At 40.0% G+C, this 23,479-nt stretch overlaps 1 protein-coding gene across 3 annotated transcripts in view; it reads left to right on the forward strand.

Moving 5' to 3' along the window:
- Positions 1-23,479, forward strand: part of FRMPD4 (FERM and PDZ domain containing 4) — a 299,804-nt gene that overhangs the window by 156,441 nt on the left and 119,884 nt on the right. For 2 of the 3 annotated variants that reach the window (XM_042867631.1, XM_042867632.1), the window contains exons 1-2: positions 11,548-11,591; positions 21,299-21,415. In XM_042867631.1, the coding sequence (XP_042723565.1) occupies positions 11,548-11,591; positions 21,299-21,415 (161 nt within the window). Of the gene's footprint in view, positions 1-11,547; positions 11,592-21,298; positions 21,416-23,479 lie in introns of those variants that run through there. The other variant, XM_042867630.1, reaches the window with a different exon arrangement.

Consider the following 23,479-nt stretch of genomic DNA (forward strand, 5'->3'; position numbering starts at 1 on the left):
AAACCTCACTGATCATAATTCATACTTGGGCTGCTGCTTTTCTGCATCTCTATGTGAGTACCTGCAACTCAGGATAGCAGCTCAATGTGGGGACAGCATGGGGGTGAGTTTAATGTACCTTGGGTATGCTGTAAGTATCATTTTCCTTTGAAAAAAGGAGTTATGAAGAACAAGTTTTCAAAATCGCAGTTAGGAAAGTATATATCTGCTTAGAGGAAAACGACAAGTCTCTGAAGTGCTCTTATAATAGACCAGCTTCCTGTTGTATGCCATCAACAGAGAATTCACTCAAGGGTTTCAAGTGTGTACCTATTCAGAAAGTAACACAGTGATGTTGATGCATTTGATATGGCTTGGCACCTTCTGGACTTAATAATCTTGTAACCAGTGAATGGAAAAACAAACTAAAGCATCAGAAGAAATATTTGGAAGCATAAATGCTTAATCTGGCATAATGCAAATTATTCTTATTTTAAGGCAGACACTCAGTGAGCAGATTGCAAAAAAGAAAAAAGAAAAAAAACTATATACAAGAAAACCTATAAAGAAAAACTATACTTCAGTGCCTTTGTATTCTGGAAAGCTGCTCTGAGGGCAGTTAAGGAAGAATAGGTATATGCTCCATGCAAGACTGTTTGTTTTTGTTTTGTTTGGTGTGTTTTATTGTTGATTTTATTTGTGTGTGTTTGTCTTAATGAAGAGTTTAAAACCTTATCTCTGCAGAAGAGAAGGCTCAGGGGACACCTCACTGTGACCTTCCAGTATCTGAAGGGAGCTCACAAGCAGGAGGGGGACCAACTGTTAATGTGATCTAGTAGTGATAGGACAAGGGGAAATGGCTTTAAGCCAAAAGAGGAGAGATTTAGGTTGGGTGTTAGGAGTAAATTTTTCATTCAGAGTTGGTAAGGTGCTGGAACAAGTTCCAGGTTGCCCCAAGAAGCTGTGATGCCCCATCCCTGGAGGCACTCAAGGCCAGCTTGGATGGGGCCCTGTGCAGGCTGAGCTGTTGGGGGGCAGCCGTGCCTGTAGCAGGGAAGGTTGGAACTGGATGATCTTTCAGGTTCCTTCCAACCCAAACCATTCACTGATTCTGTGAAAATCCTGTGATTTGCTCTCTGTCCCTAGAGAGTGCTCTTCCTGCATCACAGGCAATGATGCTACCTCCCCTCTGCTTTTACCAGTTTGCCCCAAGCTATGGATTGATGGCTACCAGGGCCTGTGCTTGCCCTTCTTGCCAGCTGTAAATGAAGTGTGATCTTCAGTGCCAGAAACTTTCAAAATGTCATGAGTACGCATCTCAAAAATACAAGTGAATGGCCTATGTAAAGACTTTGGCTTGTGGGACCTGAGCATTGTTCTGTTGTATTTTAGCATACAGTATAAGGGTTTTAAGAAAACAGACCCTGAAAGGGTGCTGCTAAGCAGTAGCTGAAATAAATTCTGAAATTGTCTTTCCTACTGCTTTTAAAATGAGTAGTGTCTGGATTATTGTTGAGCTTCCTCTGAAGCCAAATGATGATTCTCAGGCCCCCACACAGAGCCTGCTTAGACCATGTTCCACGTGCTGCTGGGACTGGATGGCAGGACAGGGCCGCACCTCATGGCATGGTCAAGCCCAGGGGCTTTCTGAATTTGGAGGTGAAATTGTAAACCTCGGAATATTGCCTTGAAAAATGGTCTTGGGTGTCTCACATTCATCAGTTCACAAGATATTCATGTGCTTTTTTGTAACTGCTGACTTCATTTGAGATCTGATTTACAGCTTATGGTGCTGTCTTTAGCTGCTGGTATATTTCTTTCTCTTAACCTGGAGTTTAACTGGATTTCAAATTCAGTTTTCTTTAGTCTTGTTGAGTGGACAAGCTCCTAGTTGCAACAATTCCTAGCCCTATTTCACTCAGCACTTTCTGTTGAGTTCCTGCAGTCCTCTTGTGGAAGCAATAAAGTCAGATTTTGTATGGAATAAGCTCTGATAACGTGTGTATATGCACGTGTACACTGATGTATTTGGCGGATGCAGGAGAATTGAATTTCCCTCACTCCAGGAGTGAACTATGCCATCAATTTGTCCTTAAAAGCCTTTTAGGAATTTCTGGAATCACATTTTGTCCCTTCTAGACGATGCAGCAGACCCTGATGACCTCATCCACAGATGACTCAGGACCTGGGTTGATTTGATAGTTGGAGCTGACAAGGAAGCTCCTGGTGCTGAATTCCCTGTCAAGCAGACAGCTCTGTTAGCTTTCTCGATTTTTCCTGGGCTACCTCTAGTGCCTCTGAAATGGAGCACATCTTGAAGGTGTGCTCTTGAAAGGTGTTTCTTGGAAGATGAATGCTGACTTGATTTGTGAGTAACAAAATGCTTTCAGGAGAGGGAGTTGAGAAATGTGGAAGGAGTAAGAAATTCAGGCCATTTATGGGGTGCTGCATGCAAGTGAATTGGGAGTGAAGTAGCAGAGGAGGCAAACAGATGTATGCACAGGAAAAACCCCAGCATATAGGGTATAGTGACACAAACCTGTGACAGGGACAGAAGCACTGTTTCTGGCTCTGACCATATGGGGAGTCACTGTAGGATGTGATCAGGAGTCATATAAGATTAGCACATCGAGAAGGGAGTGATCAGTTTAAATAAAACCAACTGAGAAAATTATCAAAGAAGCCAAGATTGCAGTAGGAAAAAAAGAGCTTCACAAAGCACATAAACAGAGCAAGGCAGAGCCTGCAGGCTTGTGCTTGTATTTAGTGGAAGTGTTTATCTTCAATGCCTTGGGTGGTGTTAGAGGAAGAGATGAGACTGAACTAATGTGTATTCTCCCTGCTTTTCCCCCTCTGCTGTCACCTCTCAAAGGACATGATTATGCTGCCCTTTGGTTGGAGGGGTGACTCAGAGGTTATTGCCCTATCTCACTGCCTCATTCTCTGTACCTGTGGCTTTGCAGCTGGGCTGTGGAAGGGAGGAAGGAGTGCAGGGAGTCCTGGTTCCTGGAGGCTGGGACAGTCAAGTTACAGGGCAGAGCAAGGGAGCTAAGAAATGTACTCAGAGATCATTGTGTTCCATTTATGTGCAGTTGCAAATTGCTTTGTGCACTGAGTGAAGGACGGAAAGGGGTGGCAAAGGAAATTTGGTGTCAGATGAAGTTTGCATTGTTTGGGTGGAGAAAGGCGCTGTTTTATGACTCCATGTGCAGCAAAGCACATGAGGTAAATATGACAGTAAATTGAGAAGCACTTTCCTTCCCAAGAGACACTAAATATTAATGAAGGTACAGGTGGTGCGCGTGGAGGCACACACAGAAGAAAATATAAAAGGAAGTAGAGCAGTTATAAAAAGCCAACCCTGGAAGAGGCTGATGGCTGGCTTCCCAGAGGCTTTTGGCAGGGGGAAGGTTGAGGCAAAGGCAACAGAAGCAAACAACAAAAGCAAATCAAAACAGGGTTTTATAAACTCCTTAGGAACTGAAGGGAAAAGAGCATCCTCTTCTTAACAGATGAAAGGAGATGTGCGGTAACAAGCGATATGGAGGTTTGATCTCTCTGAAGGTGACATGTTTGTGATTGATTTAGGCCAGTCACTGTGTGGAGGCTGCAGCAGGCCATGCTGGGTCTGACTGTAGCACCTCGCAGCTTTGGGGAGCCAGGCCTTGGGGCTGGAAGTGACAAGGGAACAACTTCTGCTGTCGTGAAGAGAGCTCGTAACATACTAATGGGGCTTAGAGCTAAGCTGGAATGCAGGGCCAGATGTCAAGGACAACAAATACGATGGTTCAGTAGCTACCCCGTGCTGAAGGAGAAATGCCCAACCCAGTAACCCTTAGCAGAGGATGGTGGCCCAGAGACCACAACTGAACAGAAAGCATTTTAAGTCCAACACTGCCAAATGTGAACTTATTTTAGCTTTGTATGGGGGAAAGACCAGATCACTGAAGCATTTGTTAAGTTTTTACACTTCCAGAACAATGCTGAACCTGAAGCTTCCAGGTCTTTCCCCACACCATTTCCTTCTTGCTCTCATCCAGCAGGTGCTCAGCCTTGGCCTCTCATGGTTTTTCTAGCCTGACAATAACAGGGGAGGAAGCTTTTACTCAACCTGTTGACGTAGGAAGATTAAAGGTTTGGAGGATCATCATGGTTTGTTTGCTCTTCCTGCACGCAAACTGTTGGGAATGGACTTTGTCAGTGTATCTTCAGTACGGAATTCTGATGTGATGAGGGCACAGAGAAATGGCAGTGAAGAAGCTGTGCAGCTCTGCAACTGCTCAAAACCATCAGCAAAAAAATTATGTGTCTGGAGGATTGAGTTACTTTGTAAAGGCATGAATGCAAGACTTGCCTATCTCAGAAGAATGGTGCTTTTTGTCACCAGCTTTTTTTAAACATGTGATAATTGGATATCCGTGGGAGTAACAGAAACTGATACTAAACAGGGCCCGGCTACAAAATGATGTTCCTGCTTAATTAAGTCCTACATGAAGAACTTGCATTTTGCTTGTATTTTAGCTACCTAATTGTATGCTCATTGCATATGTCTTTTAAAAATCTTTTGGCATTTCCATTGAGGTTGGATAGCAAGATAGTAAAAAGTATGTCTGAATCCAAGAGAGAAATTGAACAAGATGACAAATCTTAAGGTCTAAAGTTTAAACTATTTCTTTGGGAGGATCACAACAAGTTGCCACTGCTCTGCGGGATGATTTGCTTTGTTCTTCGAATGCTGTCCTGTGTGGAAGAAACTTAGAAGTCTCTTCCCTTGGTGTCTGAAAAGAAATCAAAGTAAATGTTGAGTGCAAAATGGAGTAAGCAGCTGCAAGAAGTTTTCTACAGGGGAATGAAGGAGAGTCCATGGGAGTTACAAAAAGGGAAGCCACAAATAGTTCCTTTAAAAAGTTGTACTTTTAGGGAAAAGGTAGAGCAGAATTTACCACTTTAAAGTGTACAGCTAGCATGTAGAGACTGCTAGTATTTCAAGGCAGATGTTGCTACCATGTAATAGAAAAGATTGATGTATAATGCTAGGAAGTAGTCCTTGGCAGCAAGATACTCAATTACACAGTGACTTCACATGTGCATTGGAAGAAGTGGAGCCTTGAGCAACATTCACTGAAAAGAACAGGTTGTGCCGACTTATTAATATTCCTCTTTCCCTTTCAATTTGTTTCTGTCTGTATGTTTTTCCAATGCCAGTTAAATGTTGAGGTATTTGGACATTCTGTTGCCTTTCTAGTTTATTTGAAATTGTATGCCTTCTGCTGAAATTATTGCTAGATTCTTTATAGCTTTTAGGAAAAGAAGCAATGTGTTTTGTTTTCTGTCCTCTGATAAACAAATATGGGAATTTTGTATTTTATTTTATTTTTCATTTTTAAACTCTTGAATAGGGACGGTAAAGGTAGATTTTTATTTTTCTTAATGTGGTTAAGAATAAATATAGAAGGACGATTAAAAGTTTGTTGAAACTTCAACTGAGAGGAGGGTATCAGATTGCAAGTTAGCATAAAAGATCAAGATTCCATGGAGTTTAATTGGAAGGCAAGGTCATGACACTTGCAATAGAATCAGAGGTTTTAGATCAAAAATAATGATGATGGGAAGAAGAATGCTGGTAGAGGGAAGCTGCAAATGAGGGTGAATTGAGCTGTGAGCGGAAAGCAAAGTGCTTTGCAAGATGTCTATTTGCAATACTTTATGCATAAGCGTATCTGCATATCTTTGCTTTCTCCTTTTCATGCGTAGCTATATACACTTCTTCATCAGTCGGTCTTAAGAAGCTTTAGGAGTATAAAATGTCTGTGCAAACGATATCTGACAGAAAAAGGGATGGATAAATAAATAATGTTTACCTATTTTGGCAGGATTGTATTCTCATACAATGCCCCGTAAACTTGTAGGCATTAAAACGTTCCTATTAATGCCACAGTAGATCACAAGCATCAGTCTGAAAAACATTGCTTGCTGCCTGCTTGCATTTCAAATGTGCCCATGTGTCTGCTCACCGTGACTGGGTTGATAAAAGCAAAACATTGCCTTGTGGTGACTTTTAAGAAAGCAAGTTTATTTTCTGAACAATGAGTGAAATATTTACCTTCAAGGAGGGAAGAGAAAAAAGTACATCCTCTCAGATATATGCCTGTTTACCTGCTTAGCAATGAGCATCGTTTTTATACAAACAGTAAACCAACTTCATAGCTTCAGGACTCTGAGTCAACAGTGCTTAAACCATCAGCAGAGTTATGCAGCTGCAACTCAACTTGACAGTCTGTAAATATTTACCACCCAAACCACAATGGATCTTTCTTTGTGCTGTCAGTTCTGTGAAAGAAATCCTGTGCTGTGTGAGATGCTAACATGGACAGCAACATTTCTGGGCATGTGCTGCACTCCAGTGCCCGCAGTCTGACCACATACATACCTGTAGCAAGCACCAGAAAACCTTCCTGTGGGGCTGGTGTGGAAAATTAAGACTGTGCTGCAGAGGTCAGCAGCATCACTAAAGTTTTATGCAGGAATGCTAGTTTGGGCTGGAATAGTCAGTCTTCTTCATTATTATTGTTAATATTGTTCACGTATGCTTCTACTGTGAAGGGATTTATCTCAGCCCAAATCAGTACAGCAGGGAATAGAGTTTGTCATTGATCATATTCCAGGGATAAAATAACTTCTCATTGAAGTGAATAAAGTTTCCTCCACCTCAGATGGAATTTGATCTTCTCTATATCTTTAATAATTACTACACAATATAATCCTCTTGTTAAATCTTGTTAAATGATAAATTATAATAATTTTAATTTTAAAAGGCTTGTCATATCTACATTTATTCTGTTGGAGGGATTGGTGATAAACAAAATTAATTAAGTCATTCAGTGGCAATATATATGCTGATGTACTCATTTGCTTTAAAATACCTTGGTCTGAAGTCATAGAATCATAGAATCCTTAAAGTTCGAAGGGACCTTTAAAGGTCATCTAGTCCAACTCCCTTGCAATGAACAGGGACATGCACAGCTAGATCAGGTCACCCAGGGCCTGATCCATCCTCTCCTTGAAAATCTCCAGTGACAGGACATCAACCACATCTCTAGGTGACACAGAATCACAGAATGGCCAGGGTTGGAAGGGACCTCAAGGATCACGAATCTCCAACCCCCCTGCCACAGGCAGGGCCACCGACCTCCCCATTTAATACTAGACCAGGCTGCCCAGGGCTCCATCCAACCTGGCCTTGAACACCTCCAGGGACAAGGCAACCTGTGCCAGTGCCTCACCACCCTCACTGTAAGATTTTTTCCTTTTATCTAACCTAAATCTACTTTTAGGCTTGGCAGTCTGTTTATAAAGCACATACCTAAATCACCTCAAACTTAGATTTATTTTTCTAAGTAATTGTGAGCAGGTTTATAAGCAGTTGAAGCAGCTAAAGGTTCTGTATGAACACGAAGAATGCTGCAGTGAATAACTCCACTTACTAAGCATCTTTTTTGCCTGTTTTGTAAGTAAGTAGGCTGCTATGAACGTATGTAAAATTTCTGGATTTCTTTGCAATAAGCAAGTTGTCAAGTTCTGCTCTGTGCTTCAGAAAATGAGCGGGAAAATTAATACGTTGAAGAAACAAAAATAGCTCCCTGAAGTATAGTGGAGTCCTTGGTGATTAAAAACCTCAGGCCTTCAGCCTGCTGACCTGAAGCTTGGGCTTGTGCTTGTTGGCAAAGCCCGATCTTTCTAAAATGTTGGCGTGTTCCCCAACTGCAAGCAGGCTCTGGTAGCTTCGACTGCCCCTTGGGTTCTGGGCATCCTGTGACCTGATGGGCATCAGAAAGCCTGGAGAAGGAAAGGCTTAGAAAGACAGGAGAGCAAGAAGATGAGGTAATACTTGTATGACTCTGGAGTCAAACTTGATGAGGCTTTTCTTGTTGCTTCTGTCTACAGTAGCTATCTCAAGTAGGATATATTTGTGCAAGATAAAATGAAAGGATGTCAAGGATAATCTATTATTTAATGGCTTCTGTAAAATAGGTAATTAAGTAATTTAAGAACCACAGCTGGCAGAGAATCTGTTTGGAAACGATGGTTGCTTCTTCCGTGAGTTTTACCACTGCCCTCTACACAGGGCATGATATTGAGGCTGGGCTCAAGCTCACCTAGGTCTGACAGACTGTGGCCACTCGTGAGGCCACTTTTCCTTCTTCCCCGGGTGAAACGAACTCATGTTGTGTCCTGCAAGCACCCTGAGCTTCCTCTAGTCTGACACAGCCATCCTTTCTTAGAGCCCTTCTGCTGTAAGGGCCTTACCTACTGTTCTGGGCTGCTGGCAGCAGTAGGCAAGCAGATTTTACTCTCCTTTCCTGAAGTTTCCTGTTTAATTTTATGCTTTGTATGGGAATGTACAGGGGAATGCAGTTTGTGCATTCCCCTACGCTTTATCTTTTTTCTTTCTTTCTTGGGAGTCAGGAAGATGACTTGCATTTCATGAATGGCATGGAGGAGCTGGTAGTGTGACTAGGACTTACTAATTATATGGAAAAAGTGTGAGAGGACCCAAGTTACAGACAGTGTTGTAAAGTTATTTGGAAACAAGACAGTTGTGGCTGGCATGGTGGTAATGTCACATGTTAAATGGGTTAAGCCTTTTTCATCTGTGGAGCTCTTAAAAGCAAGAAGGAAACAGCGAAGAGTAGAGCTGGCTAGATGAGTCTGAGCTTTGCAGTAGAGTTTTCTATTCAGTCACTGAAAACGAAAGTTTATCTCAGAATTACATTGGATATTAAACTTCAGTACTCATATGCTCCCACTCATGTTTGCCTATACTGATACCTAGTTTCATTGTTGTTGGTCAGCCAGTTATCAAGTGAGCTCTAAGAACTGTGAGTGTGGAGAATAGGTAGTTTCAAAGAGCTGAACTGCATCCAGCTATATATATATATGTATATATATATATATGTACAGCTCAGCTGGAGCACACAGCTACACTCTGCAACCAGATACATCTTTATTACTATAGGAAAACACCCATCAGCACTATAACTTGGTGTCAGTATTAAACCTCTGTAAGTCCCAGAGTCCCTCTAATTTTCTGACTGCAGGGAAACTTTTTTTCTCTGCAAGATTTCTAGGAATCTGCTTGTCAGTGGCTGTTAGCAGGTTAGCTGTATCTGTTGTACTTCTGCCTGAATCCTTTTTTCTTAGCTATCACCTGTGGTTGGCTGAGAGTTTTTGAACACTTTCTAGTAGCTGTCATAGTGGCAATACAGTTACAGCTTGCCAGAATGTACTCCTGTCAAGCAGAAATATCCATATTTCTGTTGAGGTCTGTAAATGAGTGTTAGTATAAACTAAAGAAGGATTTAGATGTTGTTGTTATTGTTTCCTATTGTTTGTTTTTCAGGAATCTGTTGTCACAAGGAAGTTATAAGTCCATTTACCTAGATATATAACTAAACAACTTCATATCGTTTGATAAGAGGGATTTAGGTGGTTTACCTTCAGAGTGCGTTTTCAGGCATTAAATTAAATTGGAGGAAAAAAAAAAAACCAACACATTTTATATTACGTTTTCGGCTCACAGATTATCCTAGTCACTGTTTTAGGGAATGGTGATACAAAAATAACAAGGATATAGGCCACATAACAGCAAAAAACAAAACAAAACAAAAACACAGAATAAGCAATTTTATATTGATTAATAGAATATAGTAATGGAATTCAACTATTCAGGAGTAACTCTAGGCAACTTAGTTGGTAGTGTAATATGTATTTTTCCCTCTCTTCCAGACCATTTTCTCCTGTAATCCTTTGACACATACAAGTTAGTAGCCTGCTGATGTAGGGTAAACACTGCATTGTCATTCAGCGGTAGCATTTGCTGTTGACTGTGGGCCATGGGCCCATTCGTTTGAGGCAGCTGGTATTAGAAATGACAGTCCAGTTAAACTGTAAGGCTCACTGCTAATGTTAAGGACAAACAAAAGAAAGTGGTGCAACCACGTGAACTCATTTTAGAATACACCTTTGTTTCTCTTTAGCAGAGATTCTATCATTGCTTTCCAAGTCTGGCTTCTGCAGCTCCATGCAAAACTCCATGTTTTAAATTCTCCTCTGTTGCGCATGATTGGGTAATCTCAGCATCACATCATGGTGAGATGGGCTCTCAGAGCCTTGCACTTCTTGTGTTCAAGGGCTGGCAGGACAAAAGAGGGAAGGAAAAAGTATATATTGCTATGGACTGGAATTACGTATGTCTTCGATTATTGAATCATCAGAGCGTGGATAAAATATTTCTTGTCTATTCGTGGCAGCTTGGGAACAGCAGCATTAGAAGAACTCTAGATTTTTCCAAGCCCTTGGGATCGGGTACAAAAATGTATTTTAACCAACTTTAGAAGTGGAATAATGAAATGTCAGTGCTAATGCCCTCATCTTTCAGATTTTTTTATCGAAGACAACACAACATCTTATGTAAATTGTGGGCTAATATCATAAAGAGGCAGATAAGTTCTGCTTTTTAATGTCTTAGTAATCATAAAATGACACACTCAGGAAAAGTAGTTGTATTTATATGTAATTAAAATATCTCTAGCATTTCTGCTCCAGCTACAGGCTATTTTATGATATAATGCTTTAATACATTTAATGGGAGGTGATAAAATATTAGAAGTTTATCTTTTCTAAGTGGCGTAGTCCCTCTTTTGTGAAGACGTGGTATCTTAAAAGCTGCTTTTTCTGATTTTTCTTGAGAACAGTATTCTCTCTGAGAGCTGAATTATGAGTTGTTGATAAGTAAAAAAACAACAAAACAACAGCCTGATCTAAATATTTAGGTTGATGAAGAATCTAAAAGTGGATTTTAATTAAAAGTTGACAATCTTAAGAAATGATAAGCTGACCTGATGCTTGATTTCCTGGTTCTGTAGCAACTTTCTTGAGAAATTCTATCCTTTGCAATGCAGGTAAGAGCCAGTTTGATATCACGCCATGTATTTTGTCTGCCAAGAAAAAGTGAGGTCAGGTAATGAAATGACATTGGCAGAAGTTTAAGAGAATGCTATTAGTTCTGTATTGTGCTGAGTTTTTACTGACTCAAATTTGAGTGAAAATTCAGTGGAGATCGTTCCTGCCTACAGTGTATGGCAGGATAGTAGGAAAATGTGATTTTAAAATGGTAGAAAAGGTTGGTGCTGCTTGTACTCTGGCGTACATGTGGTTGTTGTAAAATGCTGAAGCTTACCCTGTTGTGGCTTCTTTTAATTTTGTTTTGGTTTTGTTTTTCTTTCTTAAGATAAGTTTTAAGTGTAGTGGTTTAGCCTGGCAGGCAGCTAAGCACAACACAGCCATTCACTCATTCAAGGCTGCATGCAGGACTGGGGAGGGGGAAGTAAAATGGAAGTAAAATTCATGGGTTGAGATAAGGACAGTTTAATAGCAAAAAGCAAAAGAAGAAGAGGGAAAGCAAAAAGGAGTAAAAATATACAAAGCAAGTGATGTATGTACCTGCTCTGAAAGTAATGATTCCTATTTTCATGGCAACAGCAACAAAGAGCACGGTATCAGTGTTTGATGGAGCAGTTTATATTTATGAAAATATCAATATTTTTAGACACGTTTGAAAGAGGGCATTTTCGTTGAGTTTTGTTGGCTCCCTCTTCTTGGAGCCATTAAGTCTAAGGAAGGAGGAGAGAAATTAAAAATAAAACTGTCCTTTTGGGTTTGTTAATGTTTGTTTTGGTTCTGCATGCATCTTGGTTTGCAGCATAACTCTGCATCGGAACCTACTGTTGCTGACTTAACAGTAATTCATCCACTTTGAATTTGCTATTATTTGCTTGGCTTCATAAGTGGGTCTATTTCTAGAGTGTTTTAAATAACCCCATATCTGGATAAGGACTTTATAACAATAGTGGAAAGTTAACTTTTGATTATTACACAAAATATTCTTTAAGTGTGCTGTTTCTCAGGGGGTTACTAATTGGCCAATAATGCAGATATGGAAGCCTATCATAGACCTCTCAACCATGATGAAGAAGTAGATTAAGTTCTGTAAGTAGCCGAGAGAAATCTCACTATTAGTAGCCCATGTTCTCATGAGGGGACTTGAACTTCTCAGATGTATGCTGGAAATAAAATACATCAGATTGCAGACTAGAGAAGATACCCTTCTTTGACCTGATATTTGCAAACAGGGTAGGGCTTCTGTGTGATGTAAAGGTTAGAGGCTGCCTTAGGCATAGATAACACAGAATCATGGAGGGTTTGATCCTTGATAAGTAAGGAAGGCAGTTAGGAGAACTGGCTTTCCAGAGGGTGGACTTTAGCCTATTTAGGGACTTGGTTGACAGAGTGCCACGAGAGGTGGCTCTAAAAGGCAGAGGAGTCCAGGAAGGCCAGACCTTCTTCAAGAAGGAAGTATTCAGGGTGCAGGAGCAGGCTGTGACTACATGCCTGAAGTTGAGCCACTGTGGGGGGAAGACAACATTGCATTTCCAGTGTTCTGCTCTGCACTGCATTAAGCTATTAGTATTGTCACAATGCATTCAGCGAGCTAGATAACATTTCTATTGCAGGTATTAGGTTTTAGGAAGATAGTAATTATTATATGGTTGGTAAAGTTTTCTGATCTGTTCAGGAAAAAAAAAAAAAAAAAAAAGAAAAAGAAAAAAAAAAAAAGATTTTCTGGAAAATCCAGAAAGAAATACAAATAAACCACTCACTAAATGTGAAAGAGCCAAATATTCTTCATTTTCTTCTTCCGCCCTCCCCCTCACCCCCAGAAATACTGAGTAAACCTATGAAAGCCTACGGTCAAAATCCCCATTAAAATAGGAAAACCATTTCACGTGGTTTACATCAGTGTTTAGTGATGTACAAAAAGTGGAAGAGCCTTTTTCAGGCAGCTGAGTACAAATCACAATTTGCTTCCTAGAATCCTTTCTGGCTTTTACAACGCGAGGTTCTGTAAGGGGAAGAGGCAGAAGTCTGTTGCTGAAATGATGAGAGCTGATGAAGAGGCTAATATGAATACATAATAGACCTAAAGGTAAATTATTTTTAGCTAGCATTGTGGATACTATGTATAGGTAGATTTCTAGTTTAAGTTACATAGTGAAACATACGGACTGTGAGGGAGTCCATGACATCATCTGCAGCCCCTAATCCTCAAGAATCTGTCTTCACAAGCCTACAGGTTTTAGGACTAGCAATGCATTTTGCAAAGCTGCCATGTCAGGCAGAGTATTCTTTTTGACCTCTCTGGTTCTGACTAATCCCAAACCTGATAATGAAAGTGATAATCAACTTCACTGGCCCAAGCAAACACCTCGGGCTTCCATCTGTTCCTGATACATGCTCATTGAGTCTGTCTCAAGGCACATATCTGCATATATACCAGCAGAAACTTCTCTTTGCTCTTAATGGACAAAGCTGTGCAGATTTTCTGTAGAGAAGTGAAGTAGGTGAAGGCAATTTTTCTTAGTCATGTGAAACTGCCCCTTTTTTCGCCATCAAGTGATGGGCAGCTGCTGTGTTTCCCTGCTTGTCTGGCAGCCAGGTGATCCCTGGTAAAAGAGAACCCTTACTGATCTGATCCACTGCATGACACTGAGCTCTCATTATCTCACTGCTTTAGATCAGCAGCAATGGCAGGTGGAGGAGGAATTAATGTGAATACCTCCTATCCTCCACCCAGGTATAGACTGTCATTTAGACATCCCAGTTTTAGGCACCGTGGAATTGGAAGCTCAGGTGATCTACAGAAAAAAAAAAAAGAAGAAGAAAAAAAGAAGAAAAAAAAAAAGGCTGTCAGGATTCTCTACAAAGGTGTTTCCTCTACTTGATTGTTATCTGGCCAGGAGGAGTCTACTGTGAAGTTTGGGGTCATACTTGTGTTTTTTTATTCTGTTCCACCAAAGGAACTCAAGGTTGAGTGAATCCCTTAGCATTGGTTTAGAGTAAGAATGGCTTATACTCTGTGAAACTGTGAATAATTGAGAGGATCTGTAGTGGAAGACTGGAAGAGGGGAAAAAAAGTCAGGAGCTATTTGCTCTATCCAGAGTATGAGGAGTAGCTATTGCCTAGATCCTCTTACTAAGAAAGCAATATTTACAGTGGGACACAATTTCTGAACATCTAGATTTCCTCCTATGAGGAAAGGTTGAGGTAACTGGGATTGTTTAGCTTGGAGAAGAGAAGGCTCCAGGGAGACCTCATTGTGGTCTTCCAGTACTTGAAGGGAGCAGATAAAAAGGAGGGGGAAAGGCTGTTAACAAGAGTGGATAGTGATAGGACAAGGGGGAATGGTTTTCAATTAAGACAAAGGAGATTTAGGTTAGATATGAGGAGGAAGTTTTTCACACAGAGGGTGGTGACGCACTGGAACAGGCTGCCCAAGGAGGCTGTGGATGCCCCATCCCTGGAGGCATTCAAGGCCAGGCTGGATGTGGCTCTGGGCAGCCTGGTCTGCTGGTTGGCGACCCTGCACATAGCAGGGGGGTTGAAACTCAATGATCATTGTGGTCCTTTTCAACCAGGCTTTCTATGACTGCATGATTCTCAGAGAACTTGGCTTACTCATAATTTTCACTATTAAATTAAAAATAGAATAATGATTATAAATAATAACTAAAGAAGGCACTAGTTAACACCATATTCAAAGAAGGCGAGAGGTGTCTTTTTTTCTTCTTCTTTTTTTTTTTTTTTTTTCTTTTTTTCTTTTTTTTTCTTTTCTTTGTTCTAGGAATAGCATTTATGTTGTATTTGACTATGCGTGATCTGGGCAGAAATTCAGAATAAGTGTGAAATGCATTGTAACATTGCTCTGCCTTTGTCCAGACCATGGATGTGTCTTGTAGGATTACTGAGGCAGACAGTTGTCACATGGCAAAAATATATTTTTCTAGCATTTCATTTGCATGGCTAAACAAGAAAACCAGTCATTAGGTCATTAGAGGTCACCTTCTATTTACATGACTTAGCTGTAGGAGGCCCAGTATGATTTTTTTCTTAATACAATGAAGTGCATCTGGGGCAGTTCATTGTCCTCTGTTGTGCTCTGTGATAGAACTGCTTCTATGAGGTTTTGTGGGGCTTTGTGCAGAAACATCAACCTTTGCAATGTTCTTGATCTTGAATCAGAAAATTACTGTTCATTAGTATGTCTTATTGTACAGTGCCTCTCAGGAGTGTTTTGATAGCTGGGTATGATGACTGCTCTTGATAGTCTATCTGCAAAGTCTCCAAATTTCTTCTTCTCCCTGCTTCTTCCTTTTTATTTTTATTTTTATTTTTTTAAATTAAAAAGGTAGGATCAAAGTAGGCATAGTGCTGTAGTCTTCTAGGACGGGAGTGAGAACCAGATTGAGAAAGCAGGCTTCTATTCCTGAGGCAGTAGAAGATTAAATATCACAGAGATACTATTATTGAACTCTGTGTTGCAAGCACAGTCTCATTCTTACTTACAAGAAAAAATAATACAAAAATGACATGCCTCTAGTGTTCCTGTTGGTACCTCCTATGGTTGGTTGAGGCTAGACTTAAATACCAGGGGCTGCTGTGGAGCCCCATTTCTCTCACAAACAACTTTTGAAAGTACAGTGCAGCTTTTGTTTAGGGTGTGTTCCTTTTGGAATGGATTGGTGAGGGGCTGATTTCTGAACAAGTTCATGGGTGACAGAGGAACTGGTTTTTATGTTCTTGTGCAGATACATCATCAGAGATGAAGAAGTTGTGTAAATAAGCACAGACTGTGAGAAGAACCAAGAATTTAAATACATTCCAATACATTAAATATCCAAGTGGTAAGCATAGGGGGTATGGAATGGGAATAAATAATCAGATAATAAAAATTGATGATTTATTATGTTATATAAGAATTTAAAGATAGAATCTCAGTGCTCGTTGTAGTGGCTTCTTTTGAGGGTGACACAGAATTCATCTTTAGATTCATATGCATGAAATTCAAATTTTGATATCCCCATGGAGTGAAATATTGAAGTTCCAAATCTCAGTCATTGTAGACCTAGTCAAAATAGGTAGAAAGACTGCAAATTCACATGACTGCTTTAGAATAGAACTGAATCTAGCTCTTCATTGAGAGCCTACATGTTAGAAGTGCTCTTCAGCTCCTTCTTGAAATGCCTACTTTAGAGTTTCTTCAGGGTCTGTCCAGCTATGCCGTATCATGAGTGCAGGCCTGAACTGGTGTCTCAACACTCACAGGAGTGAAGGAATTTCAGACGATGACAATGAGAATGACAAAGCCTGTGAAAACCATCGCTGCAAGAGTGAGAGGGCATCAAACAGAAAGTGCCAGGTGTTTGTGATACCTTTGTTACTCCAGTGTCAATCAGTAAAGGTGAAAACAGTGGAACAGGAGCGGTACCCTTAAAAATAAACGAATTCAGTGCCTTCCCTTCCTGCCTACTAAGGGATTTGGCTGACCTAGGTAAGAGAAATGGAAGAGTGGAATCAACTCAGATGGTTTAGCACTACTCTTCATTCTTCTCCTAACAGGAAGGGAAAAAGACAGATGCATTGTGAAAGTGAGGAAGGGTTTATAAACTCTGTACTATGACTTCTTCATCTATCTACTTTGGACTCTGGCCTCAAGGGGTTAACCAGAACTCATCAGTCCAGACCTATGTAGAGAGATCATGGTGCCAGGATACTTGCTGCTTGAGATTGCAGGGAACAAGAGTTGAAGACCACTGTCCAGATTTCTGCCTTCTTCATATCATTAGGGGAAAAAAATTGGAAAGTTTCAAGTTCGCTACTGTTTTTAATCGTTGTTTGAAATCTGTCAGCAGATTAGGAGTTCTTGGGCAAGGGAATGGAGTCTACTCCAGTGATCAAGCAGACCTGACTCTGTGTCCAACTTCATTCCTAAGGAAAGAAGAATATTTGTATCCCCCATCTGCAGAGAAGGATGGACATAAACACAGTGTCTGTCTTCAGGATGGATAGGCATCATATTCCTATCTAGCAAGTGTTATGCCTCAGTAGACTCTAAGTACACTAAATAAAGTTGGGACATTCCATTTTACTTAAGTGCTCTCTTGTTTTTGCCCAAGGAATATCTGAAGCAGGCAGGTTTTGTCCTATCCTTCATTTTTGCTGCCATGTGGCCTTCTGTGAGGCCATGGAAGAGGCAGAGATGAACCCAAGTGAAAATCTAGCCACTGGTTTTAAGGTGATCCAGTTTACTTGTTTTGGCACAAGAGCAGTTGTGATGTGAAGGAGGACTGGTTACAGGAGGGTGGGAATGCTGCTTTGTGTCAGTGCCACTTCATGTTGTTTGAAAATTGCAGCCTGGAAGCTTCATTTCCACCAGTTCAGGGAAACATCGCATTTGTAACATAGTTTACAGGCTTGGGCCCATAAAGTGGTGTAATTAAGTAGTCTGTCAAGATTTCTATAACAAAGATCTATCAAGAGGAATCTCCAGTTTCTATATTTAAAAAGAAGTTCTGGATAAAATTGCGTGCTTGTTGTCTGAATCTGCAAATGCTACTTTATGTTTTGTATTCAGTTTTCCATAATATTTAAATACTTGATTTTTTAAAATTCTTTTTGAAACAGCAATGTTTCTATTTTAGACTATCTATTAGGATTTCTATTTTAGGCTATCTAGATCCTGCTGTCCATGGCATCTTAATAGTAGAGTTTAGATATTGAAACTGTTCTAGTTTTGATTTTTAAGAAGAGATGGGTACTATTTGCAGGCTTTTGCTTCCTATTGCACCATGGTTTATGCTTAGTGCATTTTGAATATTATGTGAGTTGCATACTGCTGATGTCAAGTACAGAATACTTGACATGTGAACATGTTTTTCAGCCATGCCTCAAGCACGGAGTAGCAAATAGGTTGACCTTAAGACCTTTGCTGTGGTGTAGCTATTATATTCCCAGTATGACACCGCCTCACGGGGCACATTGATTCCTTATGTGCTACTTGAAGTATTTAATGAATTGATTGTTCAGTGTGAAGCAGTTTGAAGTGATCTGTTTTTCTACTGTTACAAGGTATCAACAGAAGGCTGATGCGACATCATAGCTATCACCTTGTTTTTCAGTTTTCTGCTGGCGTGATACTGGCTTAGGTTCTTTCAATGAAGTTATGTACCTAAGAGCTGTGCAGTGGCATGTGCTGCAGCAACAGGTGTGATTGCAGAGGGCAGGGATGGTGATGGACAGCAAGCAATGACATAGCAGTGCTGGAGCTTCCTCCACAGGCAGGCTTGTTGGGGTAGAGGTTGTATTTCTTTCCACTTTCGAGAAACATCTGTCAGAGACATGGGCCATCTTAGTGTGCTCCCCCTCCTTTGCCTGTGAGGGAAGGAATGGCAAATGGTGATCAGAGAGCTGAGGGATTTATCCGAGATCACGTGCAGGGTTTGTACTGGAATCTCGTAACAGTCTTCCTCTATAGCAAGGCAGCCCCCTGACTTAAAACCTGCCAAAATGGCTTTGTGCTCCTCCTGGGTGAAATGTCTGGCCTTCTTATGGTTTCCTACAAGAGGCTTTGATATTCCTTCAAGCACTGATCTCTTCCTTGCCATCTTTTGCCTAGCACTGTCCACTGAATAGAATCCTTGCAGACAAACAGAATAATATTCAACAAGTGAGTCAAATAACGAGATTTGTCATCTCATTTTTTTTTTGAGACTCTACTGTTTGAGATGCTGGGAATCACCAGTGCTGATCACCTTGGATTTTTATGTATACTGGAACAGAAGAAATCTTTGTTTTATTGATGTGACATGAGTGTGGAGTATTGAACTGTACAAACAGCTATAGCAAGCATTCTGTTGGGTATTTGTTTTCCCCCACCTTGAGCCACCTCAGTGTTTGTACTCGTCTGATATCATCATATACAGGTAGACAGACAGGTGAATCCAATCAAATGCTGATTTCTTTCCCACTGATTATAAGAAAGTCTGGAGGACAAGAGAAGATATGTCTGTAGATAAGTAAGGCTGTTAGTACCCATCATTATATGAGAGCTTCTGTCATCAATAGCAATTCAAGGGCCCAAGGGAGGTTTTCAGGGGAATTAAATTTACTTTAAAAACTGCTGAAGTTATAATTCATAAAAAGATAAGCCCTCGGTTTGAATGCAGAAAGGAGCAGTATTGATCATCACTACTATTGTGGACTCCTACACATTCTTTTGTAATTGAAGTTTGATGTGCTTTATGCAGGAATTTAAATGTCCCTGTGCCCTTTTTTCAGATGGAGTAACTGACACAGACACTGGAAAATGTATTTTAATTAATTTGAACAGTACTAAATGTATGGGTATGCCTTTATAATCTGGGTAAAATATGTTACTTTCTACTTGTTTTTTAGCCAACTGCAGTATTTCAGGTCCAAAATGATCTTAAGTATCGTTTGAATTCTAGGGAGATAGTTAAGCTGTCGCTCTTAGGTTGTAGAATGGTCAGTCAAGTATAATGAGAAGCATGAATGCTGCAGCTTAACTACCCATGAATCTGTATGAGAAACTGTTGAAAATAGTTACCTTTAAACCTTGTTTTCTTACCTCAGATGCCTGTTTTTTAATTAATTCCTTTGATCAGGAATGGGTTAGTTACATTTATCCAAGGAAGTGTAGCATATTTTACATTTATGTGTCAAGCTCACTATGAGTAATTGTCATTTTATTAAGATTTCTCTCATGTTCAAATATTAGACTTAGGCCCTGTCCTATGGCAAATAGCAGTGTTTGAATATGCTAACAGAAATGTTTTTCTACTTCTAGAAGATAGAGTACTTAATGTAATTGGTAAATCAGATGATATCTAGCTCTTCATTGTAATGCTCTACTTTACATGTAAATTATGTTTTGAAGCACCCTATCTGTTCTCAGTAGTGATTAATCCTTGAAATAAAGGGGGAGGGGAAGTAGCTAGTTTGTTTTTAATGATGCATTCCTCCTTTGGGAAAGATTAACTACGTACAACTTTGTTGAGTTTAGCAATTTGCAATGAATTGTTGAGTTCTCCACAGAGAGCAATTCTGTTCTTCCACAAATGTGTTCATCAGGTTATATTACCTTCTGTTTCTCCATGGGAATGAAATTCTTACATCTCTATCTAGGAGAACAGATATTATGTTCAGTACTAGTATTTGAATTTAACATAAATATAGTAAGAAAAACTAAGCAGTAATATATTTCATGGGCAGATCAAAGAGAGGGAGAAGGTGGCTATTTTTAAACATATTCTTATTTTGTATCTTTTGTTTTGTACTTCTAGGCTTTAGGTTGTAGTTGATGTTCCTTGCTGATTCATCTTGGCTGTCTATGACAGCCAAATCTGGTTTTTAGCATCTTTGGTTACTCTACTTCATTTTCCAGTTCATTTTCTTTTTTTTGAGTCATACACAGCTATCCATGACTTGATTAATTTTGCTGACAGACTTATTTGTTGCCTTCTGGTCCTGTAAGTCCCACAGCAAAAGTGTGAGTATGTAAAATCTAGCTTAACTCTTGCAAGTGAGGGGCAAAATCTCTGTGTGAATGTTTGGATTTCCTATGGGAATCTGTGGAGGATTTTTGCTAACTATCTTTTTTTGTGTGTGGAGTCAGTAGATCACACTGCACAGAATTTATCAGACCTGTGGAGAAATACTGTCATTTTGCAGAGCTGTTGAATTTCTCTGAGTTAAGTGAACTCTGTGAAAGCTGCTGTTTTATTTAAGATGGTCTGACTTGGCACATGCTCAGTAGCTGGATATTAGCAGAGTGCTCAAGCGGTGATACATGAGTGTGTGCATAGAGATACTGCAGCCTTTCAGATGTTGTCCGGAGGAAGGAATTAGTGGATAATGATCAACTGCAACAACATTTCATGTTGAATCAGTTTAGTATCCATACACAAACAGTAGTGTGATGGTCTTTCATTCTGTCACATGAGGCAACAATGCTAGCAGTGAGAACAGGTGCTTATACCTGTCCCTGGGCATTTAAACAGGAGATGGCAATGAATGGAAATGCTCCTCCTTCCCTGTGCTGGAAACTATTACAAATGAGTACTGTGTTTGTGGGACTGACAGTGTGTAACAGCTTTCACCTGCTAAACGTTTAGGCTCAAAGACCATTGGAATGGTCTTTGGAAATGGTCTTCTTTCCACTTCCACGAAGAACATTACAAGTATGAGTAGGCCTGCTGGCCTGTTTTTGCTTGGCTGAATTCTGAGTGTATTTTTCGCAACTTGGAAAGTACTGAGATGTTGAGTGAATGACTTGAAATAAATAGATGTAGAGAATAAATACAGCAGACAAGTCACATGTTCTTTTCTTCCCTCCAATTGCAGCCACAGGAACAAGTCTTCAGGCTGGCCTCATCCGTCAGGGACCTGGAGCTTGAACCAGGGGACACCTTATGGATGGGAGATGACGGCAAACAGAGATGGAAGGGACTACTTCATCAAGTAAGTGGGTAGTGGGAGCTGTGCACACCTCAGCATGGTGTTGCAGCACTACTCCTGACAGTACTTCCTTGGCATCCTAATTGCAATTTCAGCCTTACGCAGTTCTCGTTTCACTGCTTTGTTTTATTGCAAACTGATAGCTTTGGCTGTATTTCACTGAGCCTTGTCTTTTATTAAGCAATGTTTTGGTACTTGGTTATTTAATTTACCCAAGCAAACACTGATATAAGGACCTGTAATTCACTGAAGAATTGCAACAAATGTCATTAACAAAAAGTAGAAATAAAAATGCCATGTTTAAAGACTGAGACAAAAGGTCAGTTTTGACTAGGATTAACTACTCTCCTCCATTTCTGCAATGTGAGCTCTTGTAGCTTGTCTAATATATTCATTATGCTAGTACTAACAAGGCACTTGTTTTGATCCTATATAGTTACTATTCTAATTGTTAGGTTACCCATAGTCTTTTAACTCTGGATTTAAAGGTTTACAAAGTAAATGTCAATTTGATTTTATCGTAAACAAAACTGTATTTCCTTTTCCCAGTAAAAACTGTACAGAATTATTCTTAAAATTACTTAAATGGCTTGGATAAAGAACAGTGTGCTCTTTGAGTACTTTTATGTGGCTTTGGAAATCCTTTGCTAAGAATGGGAGGCAGTAAGATAGAATGACTGCTTGATGCTGAAGCATTAATTACTTATGTATCATTTCAAAGCCAGTGTATAGATTCTGCTCGTGTGAAAGGATGTTTTGTTGTTGTTTGTTTCCCCAATTATTAATTAATTTTTATGTTTACCATTCTGATTAGAAACTTGCAAATGCTTTAAAATTTCCTTCTTGAGAATTGCAGCCTTCTTTTAACACAGTACAGGGATCAGACTTGCTTAAAATTCAGCATTAAAAAGTCCTAAATTTCCTCAAGATCTTTAATCAAAAATAATTCCACAGGGTGAGATCCCCTTTCCTTTCCTTTGCATTCCTCCCCCATTTGCCCAGTGCGTGCCTCAGCTTCTCAGGAGGCAATTACTGTTGGAGCCCAAGCAATATTTGTAGCTGTGCGGTAACCTGAAAGCAACCAGAGTAAGGCTTTCAGGGTTTAGAGAACCTTCAGACATGTCCAAATTGAAGCTAGTTGTCTGTGTTAATGAGGGCTCAAAGCTGACTTTGAAATGCCACATTCTTTCTGTTAAAAGTATTTTGCTCTGCTTTTCTGTGAGACACAGGGTGCAGTGCTGGGCAATGTGGTGCTGAATGCCAGGCACAATACAGCTATATTAGCATAGATTTTCTGCCTGAACTAATTAGGCTTGTCAAGAAGTATAGGTGAGCCTCAAAAGCACTGTGCTGATGGGACTGTGCTACTTCTGTTACTCTAATTACTGAGGGAACCTGCACCGCTTAAAATTGCAAATGTAGATGTGAGTAACTGCAACCTGCCTGGAGTGCAGTAGGTCTTTCTCAATATTGGAAACTACTCTTCAGGGGCTTAGATTTTTTTCTGCAGAATTTCAGTGTGTTCTCCTCTGCCTGTCTGAGAATCGTCTGAACAATAATATCCAGCTTATGAGGACAGGCACCACATTGGATTCTTCCTTTTTTCTCACTGGTCACATAACAAGATGCTCTACTAGGCTAACTATAAACTGCTGTGGCAGTTAGAATGAATGAAAAGCGTAGAATGAAAAGCATTAATTGTCATTAATTTTGTAATCTGTGAGCATTTTCTAACATGCAGATGATAATGATCATTTTGTTTGGGTTTTTGGATTGCCTTTTAGTACCTTGATGTGCCATAACCCTCTCTTAAGTGCAGAAAAAGTGAGTCTAGGAACAAGATTCCAAAATAGGCAGTAATGATGCCAAAAGCAGTGTCAGATTTTTTTTCTTGATGTTACTTTGGTTTTCAGTTTGTTTCTGTATTTCTGTGTTGCTGCAAGGTGCTTGCTCGCAATTCTCTTTGAGGCCCTAGGCTCCCATTTATCTCTGAATGTAGATTGCAGGTACAAATCATAGAAGCAAACTGACAAGATCTTAGCCTTGGTTTTCAAAAATAATTTAATA

The sequence above is a fragment of the Lagopus leucura genome, unplaced genomic scaffold (genome assembly GCF_019238085.1).
Source record: "Lagopus leucura isolate 7727_CA_CO unplaced genomic scaffold, USGS_WTPT01 Super-Scaffold_100001, whole genome shotgun sequence".
Classification (NCBI taxonomy): domain Eukaryota; kingdom Metazoa; phylum Chordata; class Aves; order Galliformes; family Phasianidae; genus Lagopus; species Lagopus leucura.